Genomic DNA, 10,546 nt, shown 5'->3' on the forward strand with positions numbered 1-10,546 from the left:
TGGTATGCAAATTATACCTCAGTAAAGCTATTAAAAAACAGAAAAGTAAGCACGCCTAATGTGCTAGCGTATGTGGAAACTCCTTTAGATTGCAATATGCTTATAAATCCAATTGTGCCACCCCAGTAGGTAGCTTTCCATGTGGCATACTTGGCCTGATTTTTCCAGATTTCCTTATCAAAAGATATTTAAAATAAAGACTTGTCTATTCCTGTCTCATTATTTTGCCTGAGTATTTTAAAAGATAAATCCTGTTGCCTACATCTAGTGGGTTCTGAGAAGAATTTTAAAAACAGAAGGCACCTTTGGTCTCCCTATCCGTTTGTGAAGTAAGGATGCTCTGGTCCACCGAGACCCTCCATCTGGGCAAGGAGACAACTCAGGACTGGTCACATATTAAGATAATTGACCTAAACATTCACCTCAGCTCTCCTCCCTACTGTTCAGCCACCTCCGTCTTCCCTGCCGAATTCATCTTCCAAATCTTCTACTAATTCTTCTTTACTCCTCCAACTTCCTAAAACTATTGGTAAAGTCCCAAATTAATCTTACCAATGTCCAACACATGAGTGTTTCTATTTCCTGTGTAGAGCTAAAGCTAAATAATTTCATGCTTCCTTTTTAAAAAGCAAGATGTTAATGATGGCCCTTCATTTTACATCCACTCAGGTCCCACATTCCAAAGAATTTCCTCTTTTTATAAATGTGTCAGGCCATTTGTCTTCACTAGTAGTCTTCCTTTTCCTTCTCACCGTCTGCTGAAAACTGTCCTGTTTCACCACTGCCTGCAGCATAGCCGTGCTCCCAACTGCTGGTCACCTGCATCTGATTCGTATCTCCTCCGGCTGATAAGTTTTTTAATTCTTTTAAATGGATTTAAAAGAATTAAATACAGAGGGGCCGCTTGGACAGGTGCTTCCCCACGTCCTCTCAGGCAGCACTGACCTGGCAGCTGGAACTGCACTGTGGGGCGTACAGGACCCTCCATCCCATCTTCCATGGAGGGTTCTGTGCTCTTTTTTCAAGCCAGAGAGCCACAGGGGAAAGACAGGGGGAGGGATGGGAAGGATAAGGAGGGAGCTTCTCCAGGCTTTTCCACCTTTCAGAACTTGGAAAATAAATCCAACAGGCTGCCCAGGATGCAGGATACCCAGCACCTGACACCCCCTCAGAGGCTGTGCTCTGAGGCAGGGGCTGAAGGGATCCTGTTGAAGCAGTTCAGTAGGCCCGAATTGTCACTATATTCCCCAGTCAGGCACAAAACAAACCCCCTTCAAATATTTCAACTGTTACATTCTTATGAATCATTTAAAGGGCCTCCCCATCGAAGGCCATGGAATATCACCTGTCAGAATTTCAGTGCTAGTAGTAAGGGCAGATTATCCCAATGTGAATTGCCCATGTTGAATGACTTCAGTTGAGCTTTTAGAAATTTCAAGTAGAGATATATTAACATCTGTAAATTCTCTGGTCGTAGAGTGAATGACTATTGAATTTTAATTCAAAATATTAAAATACCTATCAAATTATGACTACAATTTAAAGTGTTAAAAAAAGAAAAACATGTTCTCTATTCCCCAAGTCCTCAATAGTATTCTTTTACTCTCAATGGCAGTTTTAAAAGATGGTTTATCCATAAAACAAAGGGTTACTGATATTCAGAAGCACATACAAAGATCAAATGTCACCTCCTTTAATCCTTCTTACAAATGCTTTGGGTTTTTTGAGGACTTAAAACGTCATTCATATTTTTATTACTGAATTTTTTCTCACTGAAAATATCCTTTGGTATTTCTGCCATCCTAATAATTATAGTAAAAGCTTCCAAGTGGAGACTCAGGATGGAAGCACGTTGCATTTCAGTTGTTCCCGAGTCAGTTATTAAAATTGCGTTTTCACATACTTGCTTATCTGGGCCTTACCTATATATCATTAATTTTTTCAGCCTCATTCTAAGTAATAATATCTCTGAAATAACAGTTTAGATATGCTAGTTATTTTTTATAAATCACATCAAAATAATTTTTTAAATATAGTATATGTAAAATAATATATATTAAAAATTTTGATATTAATTTTTTCGATAATCATCTTATGTACCATGGTTACCAGACATGCTTTGAGGTATACTGATTAGTGGGAAGAGTTTGAGATTTGGGGTGAAAAACCCAAGATTCTAGTCCTATCCTACTCATAAGTTCCTTTAAAAAGATGAACTAATAACTAAACTGCAGTTTTTGTATCTCTAAATCAGATTGTTGGATCCCCAGACTACTCTAGAACAGAGAAGAAATTACCCAGAATAAAGGAAAGGAAACGAGTGGTTCAATTTCCTCCCCCTCAGGGTCCAGGGCCCCCTTGGGTCCACCAGGGCAGGGAGCAAGAACAGAGGGAGCCCTGTAGGTTCCAGTCTGGCTGCATCAAGCAGGGACTGAGTCCTGTGTGCTTTGTCGTGAGGAAAGTCTGTTGTCCCTCTTCCAGATTGCTCTCATTGAGGCTAGATTAGTCTCCCTTTCCTCAGGCCCTAGAGGAACCCCTTCATCAACAGACAGATCTAGTAACTCATACTGTGGTCCTTCGTTTTGCTTATCTATTGAGTCGAACACAGAAGGCCAACCCCACTTGCACATGTGGATACACTGCTGTTTTTCCCCTGCCCCTCTCTTGACCTTCATTTGGCATCTCTAACCTTCTCAAGCTGACTTTAAAAGTACCTGTTCCCTTGGGAATTCCCTGGTGGTCCAGTGGTTAGGACTCTGCATTTTCACTCCTGAGGGCCCAGGTTCAATCCCTGGTTGGGGAACTAAGACCACGCACGCTATGCGGCGCAGCTAAATAAACAAAGTACTGTTCCCCAAAGCCCCTCTGAGGCCAAACCACCCCGTTTTGATGGCTCTTTCTCTCTGCAGCTTCTAATTCCTTAAGCACCACTTACAGATAGACTCGCTTGCACTTTAACCGTTAAGTCATTTGCATGAGTTAACCTGACCCCAACCCCACATCACATTTGTTTAGGTCAGTCCCTGTGTCCTACTGGAGGCTCAGCAAGGGTTGGCCAACTGACCAGGGAGTATTACCAGACCAGGGAAAATCAAGTGGCACAGAAAGACACTCGCAGATAAAGGAGAGCAGAAAGGTAAGAGTGATTCTGTCTTCCCAAGTCGTTGTCCCCTCAGTCACCCAGCTCAGGCCCCACAGAAGAAACAAGCTTCACTCAGAACCATGTTTTGGGTGCTGGATTCTGGGGATTCAAAGACATGTGAGACCCTGTCCTCAAGGGCTTCCCAACACAGTGAGAAAGACAGTGACGTAAACAGATAATTACAGTAGAGTGTGACAAGTGTTGTTACAGGAGGTCGTGTAAGGGAGGGAAGGAGAGAAATGAGCCCAACCAGGGAAGTCTACATCAGAGCAGAGAGCAGAGCCTGTGGGAGAGGGGTGTGTGTGTGTGTGTGTGTGGACTGGCAGGAGACTAAGCTGAGAGCAGAGGCAGGGCCTGGTCTCACCGTGGGGAGCTCTGGGCCCCAGCTAAGGAGATTGCACTTGATTTTGTAAGTCCAAAGGGAGCCAAAGCAAGGTTTAAGCAAATGGATGATCTTATCTGATATTTTAGAAAAATAACATCACGGTCCCAATTAGGAAGGCATCCCAGCACTCTCTCAGCAAGACCTCTGCTAGCCAGCCTGGGAGCCAGGCAGCCTCCACACTGAGCTTTGGGTGCCTGGTAGCCGAACTTAAATCCTTACCCCTTAACCAAATTGTGAGGGGACCAAGGCCATACTAGGGCCTGTCCAAGGACTCCAAGTGTGATAGGTTGAAAAACAGGAAAGAAAGAAGGAAACAGTGCCCATCTGTGTCTCTGTGAGAGCATCATATTCCCCATTTTGAGGGGTATCAAGGAGCAGTTAACTTTGGGAGTAAGGAAGAGCCATGTGATGGGAAGTCAGGGCTGGGCCTGAGAGATTTTAGCAAGAAGAGGGCACAACCAAGGTCCTAAAGACAAACTCCATAGTGGCCAACACTGACTAAAAGTTTTAGGAATTCACTGGGAACTGTAATGAGGTAAATAATTCATTGGGCATAAGACTTAGCATCATAGAGGAAGAAATAGAGTGTCACTCTGAAAAAGAAGGTGTATAGCAGCTGTGCTAAAATGTTATTAATTCTGACACAGCAACATCATCATGGGAATGTGCCGACAAGGACTCCCTGAATGCCCAAAGAAGTTATTTGAAAATACAATGAGTAGGGAAAGAATTAGATCAATTTATGGGTGCAAGAAAAGTACTCTTTTAGTACTCTACAGAAAAAAATTCTCAAGTGCTAAGTGCCAGAAATGTAAAATGTATGAGTATTTCCCGTAGATGTTACTACTCTTGTCATCACCACCATCATGATCACCAGTCCTTTTGCCATCGACTTGTAAGTCAGATTCTCCCCCATTGAAGAACTTCAAGGTCTGATAAAGTTCATGTTATTTCAAGGCCTATCTTACCACCAGGCAATGACCCAGATGTTAGAAAAAGTACAGCCCAATAAGTAATTGTTTTCCTTCCTATACACATAACACCTATGCTAAGGTGATACTGCTCTTCATTTCCAGGAGGCTGAAGCCATAGACATGTGTATAGTAAGATGTGCCAAAGTGGCTGACTCGTGATTTAGTACAACAAATAACTCCATAGGTAATTGCTGAATAAAAGCCTGTTGTGCACGGAGGTGGAGCCCCATGACCGCTCTAGCGGGAAATGCACGACATGCACGAGGTGTACAATATCTTGTCTCAGTCAACAGTGTGAAATGGCAAACATGGTCCTGATTGGTAAGAACGGCAGCCTTTCAGGCCTCGGATCTCCCTACTCATAACACTGGCTTTTTCTCTGATTCTTGTTGCATCTTATGGCACCTGCTTCTTTTCTTCCGTGTCTCCTCCTTCAAACTTTAGGCTCCTTGAGAGCAGGGATGGAGTGTTGTACCCATTTAAAAGCCAGCCTAACCATTTCTACCCAGGAGAGCTAAAACACAGAGCTTCTCAAACTTCAGTGTGCATTATAATCATCAGAGGGTTCCTGGCCAACGCTCGGACCTTCTGCATGAAACCTGATAGGATGGAGCCCAAGAATCTGCATTTTAACAAGCCACCTCCCCATTAGATGATTCTGATTCAGGCGGCCAGGCAACCCACTCGGAGAACAATCCACAAACCCAGGGCGTAAGCCTGGAGCGCACGCTTTGGATCAAATAGAGCTAGGTTTTATACCAGTTGTATACTTAGCGAGCTACAGGGCAGACTCGTACAAGTTTCTTTGTGCCTCAGTTTCCTCAGTTATAATATGGGGATAGATATATACTCATAGAAACAGATGAATACATACTTATCGCCAGGGGATGGAGGAGGGGGAATGGAGAGTAGTTGTCTATAATGGTACTGAGTTTCACTTGTGCAAGATGAAAAAGTTCTGGAGATCTGTTGTGCAATAGTGTGAATCTACTTAACACTACAGACTCATACGCTTAAAAATGGTAAAGATGGTAAATTTGTGTTATGTGTTTTTACTACAGTTGAAAAGAAAAAGAAAAACAATTTGTTAATGGGTATGGGTCATAGTATCTACCTCACAGTGTTTTTATGAGCATTACCTGAAATAAAACATGTCAAGGACCAGGCACAGTCCTGGGGCTAGCAACTGCTCAAGAAATTATAGCTATTATTATAGTTGTAGTCATGGTTGTTAAGGCTTTTAACCATGAATGAGTTACTACTTAGAGGCATTTTAAACCAACTTATACTCCGAATCCTCAAGCTGATGGAAGTTCCCTCTTCTTTTCAAAATGGTTCACCAGTTTCTCAGAAACACACTGAGCTGTGAAACCGAAACTTATCTATGATCACACATTAAGGAATGTTTCAAATCCTCCCCACAAATCCAGGTAGCTTTTGACAATCTACATTCTTCCAAATCCTGACCAACAGACTGTTCACATTTCACATGTAGATCCATATGTTAAAAAACCAACCATATTCTAGGTCGATGTGAAAGCAGGAGGATATTCATATTAGGAAGTCTTGATTCTTAACACTAAAATCCTCAATTTGCAGAGATGAAGGAAACAAAGAACAAAAATGTTAACTTTTGTTTTCCAGTTTAAGCTTAACAAAGGAAGTCAAGCAAAATCTGCCACATAAAAGAAAGAAATGATTTCCCTGTCTTGAAAAACTACATGAAATATTTTGCATCTTTGATGTGCATGTGGAATCCAAAGCGGATTCAAGGAACATGGCATAGACCCAAAGCCAAGTCATCTTGATTCTCTGTGCATCATTTTGATTTCATGTGCATCTAGGCTAATTTCATCTCTATTATTATTAGCCTATTATTTAAGCTTTAGCAGGACACATGTGCTGTTTTACCAGGCCAGAATCCACTTGGTGGATGGATAACCAGGAGGCCTTTGGTCTTCATCATATACTCCAATAAGAAAACTAGACTCTTGCCTTGTAAGACAGCACGAGTCCCATGCCCTGATTTCACATGTCATGCTAACCCACAGAATATCCTTAGAACTTCTAACCAAATTCATAAAATTCATCATGGTCACAGAGACAACCAAAAATTAGCTCTAGGTTGAATGAAATTAGGCACAGACCAATCTGGGAGTATAAATAGTAAAATGGGCAGATTGGAAAATGACTTAACGGTATAGGATTTTAGGCAACACAGGTGTTCATATGAATCCGATTTATCATTCTAGGGCTGAGAAGGCTAAGCACTGGTGAGAATTCTAATCCTAATGAATTTTAAATCTCTCTTGATTAAAAAACAAATTTCGAAGTCACTGCTAAGGATTCCCTGCCAATTTTTTTAACCTCCATTCTGTGTATAACTCTATGTTATTATAAGAGATGAGGGTTTCCAGCGAGCCCAGGAGACCATCCCAGAAGTCCTGAATAATGACAACATTGACTGTTGAGAGGTGGTACTTGTAAACTCCAGAAATGGATGGCAATATATACAAATGGACCATCATCAAGGATTATAATTGCTCCAGCCCACCATCAGGTCTCAAAAGACCACCCGCTCCCCACTCACACCAGCATCCTTACCAACAGGTAGAAAGAAGGGGAATTAAGAAGAGCTGTAATTGAAAACAGCAAAAAGAAATGATTAAAAGAACATGAATAACCAGACATTAATTTCAGATTCATACTGCTTCTGTCCATTTAATTCTTTTTCTGAGGCACTAAAGAAACTACCTTATCATCATAATGTGGGAGTCTCTAATGAAGGCTTGAGGTTCTGAGACCCAAGTACTAGCCCCAGCTCTTAACTTTTCCTAGTCAAGTGACCTTGGAGAATCACTTAACTACTCTGGGAATCAGAGTCCTCCTCTAGAACAGCACTGAGATCACATGACACATTCAATGAGTATTTGCAGAAGTTTTTAAAAAGTGAATCTGTAAAAGGGGTATAAATCAGGAGATCTCAGGTTCTTTCCAGGCTAACCATTCAACAGACCTATGATTTTTTTGTTACAGACTCATGTCCCCTGTCATTGTAATCCTTTTCTGCAAAAGTGTGTACCAACAGAAGAATCTCTTTTTACTCAGTATAATCCTACCTTACATTTTCTCATCACATGATAGTGTTACCCCTCAATTACATTACAACAAGAAGGAAGCATTCTTCCTTTAACCTGATCATACAATTATTTATTCAAACAATAATCAGTTGGCAGAGCATATTACTGTTTTCACAGTTCTATGCAATATTTCAAAAAGTATATAAGGAAGTATTTACATTTTCCTTCCACCCTTGTTTTCTGCTTGATTTCAAGAGTTAAATGAGCAGTTTCCAATACCTTGTGCCTGATGTTTTTCCTCTCCATTAAAATGCTGAAGTGTTTTTTTTTTTTTTTTTCCTTTTTAGGAGGAAAAAAGAAATCTTTCCCCCGTAATTTACTTTGGCTTTCTCAAAAGTTGGGTAGGAAAGTCAGTATAATTCAGGTGGAATCTAAAATGTTCTTGTTGTACAAGTGTGTGCAGAAAGGAAGCCTGTAATTTCCGAGCATTCTTTCAGGAAGTTTGTATTCTCTGTCTTCCAGGGAGCCTTTACTTTCCGAGGGAGTGTGATCGACATGCCATTACTGAAGCAGGCCCAGAACATTGTTAGGCTTGCCATATCCATCAAGGAAAAATGATCTGCTAAATGAAGCTCTCATCAGGTGGGCTGAACATATACAGTGGGTTCCTTAAAGACAAGCCATAATACTCAAGGCAACTTGTTAGTATGCCAGATGGGAGCCTTTCTTCATTTACAGTTCCTGTTAATCACTTTTTTTTTTTTTTTTTTTTTTTTTTTTGGTTATCTCACTGGCCAGTTATTCCCCTAAAAATGAACTTTCTTCTTTTTGGTTCCAAGCTTATGATTTTATTGTTCACGAATGTGTTACAAGTACGGACTTATGATTTCGCAGAGAGATATAATAGTGGGGAGAGATGGGCTGTTCCAGGGGAAGTTCAGTCTTTAATGAAACAGATCTTTCCCAAATACGTATACTCCCTTCACCCTGCTCATGTTAGATGTTTCCCACATTGTGCATTGTTCACTCGACACCAGAAATAATTTTAAGAAAGGCCAACCTTTTAAAAAATAATAACTCAATGAAGGGTTGGTGTTTATTTCACTAGTAATCTGATAAAACAACAGAGATGGCATAGAAAAGTTGATTAAGTACCATACTGGTTTATATAGATATCTTCTAAAAATAAATCTTCAAAACTGATTACTTTAACCTCCATCACCCACCCCCCCAAAAATGAAATATCCCTGTCGTTGAACCGCTAGGTGATCACTATGAAAGCCCTCATCCTGGGTGAATGCTTTGGGTCAACAGTTACCAGCAATTAAAAAATAAATGTGCAGAAGCACAAGACCATCCATTCTCTCCCTTTATTTCCCTGTTTAACTGTTTGCCATTGAGGCCATTTCCCCCCTGTAAATGTATGGCTGGGACAGGGCCCCCTCAGCAATAAACTTGTAGCCTCTAAGAAGACACAATGCCACAGAGCTGGTGCATATGGTCCCCTGTGAGATTTGCATCACATTAGAGATGCTGCTACAGGTCATATGGGTGGTGTGGTTAACGGGCTTAGTAAAGCTGTTTTGAAGAGGTTAACCCAGCTTGTAGTAAGGGTAAATAAACATAACAACCAGCCATTCTTCCCTATTCAGCATGTGCTCTTATATTGAAGGCTAAAGGGTATTGAAGCTGCGAAGGATCAACTTGTGTTTGCCAGAGGACGCCAATGAAATTTGAAACACCAACAATCAGAGATTTTGTTTCTGCTCCTCATTAAATCATGAGCTTTTGTGTGGAGACTCTGGACGACTGTTCTTTAAGAAATTAACAGAATGGGAAGTTTTAAACTCTACACCAACCTTTTCATGACCTACACAGCAGCAAAGCTGCTACCCTTAGACAAACACCGCGGGGAAGGCTGTTCTGTTTATTTAAATTCGTAAATAGAAAACAGTTGTTTTTTATTTTCAGTTTTTACCTCCTACACCCTTTTTGTTTATTTCCTATGTGGCCCCTACCATGTGCCCCACCCAGGGGTCTACTTTCCCCTACCCCTTCCAGTTCCTCCAGGAAGCCCAAGAGGGTAGGAGGGCTGAAGGTTATATACAAGGAAAGGCATCATGGAACCAAAGCAAAGTGGGAGAGGCCCACGTACGGTCATACAACATCCACCACCAGTGCAGGGCAGTTCCAACAGGCGTGCAGAGGAACCTGATCCAGGCTGGGCAGTTCTGGGAAACACATGCTCTGAGACACCAGCTAACATTCTCAAACACGGGACCCGACAAGGCGGCGCTCAACTGAGACAGGATGTGCTGTGCTGGGACCCTGCCTCCCTGGGGCATCGCACCCCCCAACCCCTCGAGAGCATGGGTCGCCCGGTGCTGCTCCAGAGCTAGCTGGAAAGAAAGGTGGGAGCCTGCCTCGTCCTCACTCGGAGGGGCTGGAAGGAGGAAGACAGTGTCCCAGCCAACTTGGGAGATGACTGGCCTCCAGCCAAACTGGGCTTCAGGGCTGCGGACAGTGACAGTGGGCAGCAGGTACAGGAGAAGCCGTCTCCGCGACCCACGGCGCAGCTGTGCCCGCCTAGGGTGGTAGTCGGTGTGCACAGGGTAGACCAGGACCATAGGTGCCCACGCAGCCGGACCCCACTGCTCAGCGCACAAACACAGGAGGACCGCTCAGAAGGCAAAGGGAAGCCTCCTCTCATTTTGACACCCTCAGGGTGTTGGAAGCATAGGCAGGACCTGTCTTAAAAGACGATAATAAAAGCCTTTCTTCATACTTCCCTACAGGCAGCCCCCACTTCAACTCCACCGCCGTCCTGCCCATCCTCATGTGTTGGTCCAGATAACCCCACCTCAGGCTTTGACAGGATGAAAGGGAGACGCTCTAGTCTCCACCCCTGTTACACAGGCAACCCCCAAACCCTATAGATGGACCTCCTCGAGCCTGGGCCTCACTG

General features: G+C 42.6%; 1 protein-coding gene across 2 annotated transcripts in view; it reads left to right on the plus strand.

Moving 5' to 3' along the window:
• CLYBL (citramalyl-CoA lyase) overlaps positions 1–10,264 on the plus strand; it is a 238,735-nt gene extending 228,471 nt beyond the window's left edge. The window contains exons 8-9 of one of the 2 annotated variants that reach the window (XM_060079889.1): positions 8,104–8,223; positions 9,234–10,264. In XM_060079889.1, coding sequence (XP_059935872.1) covers positions 8,104–8,199 — 96 coding nt within the window. In that variant the 3' untranslated portion in view covers positions 8,200–8,223; positions 9,234–10,264. The remainder of the gene's footprint in view (positions 1–8,103; positions 8,224–9,233) is intronic. The other variant, XM_060079888.1, reaches the window with a different exon arrangement.
• Positions 10,265–10,546: the final 282 nt, after the last annotated feature.

The sequence above is a fragment of the Mesoplodon densirostris genome, chromosome 17, assembly GCF_025265405.1.
Source record: "Mesoplodon densirostris isolate mMesDen1 chromosome 17, mMesDen1 primary haplotype, whole genome shotgun sequence".
Classification (NCBI taxonomy): Eukaryota; Metazoa; Chordata; class Mammalia; order Artiodactyla; family Ziphiidae; genus Mesoplodon; species Mesoplodon densirostris.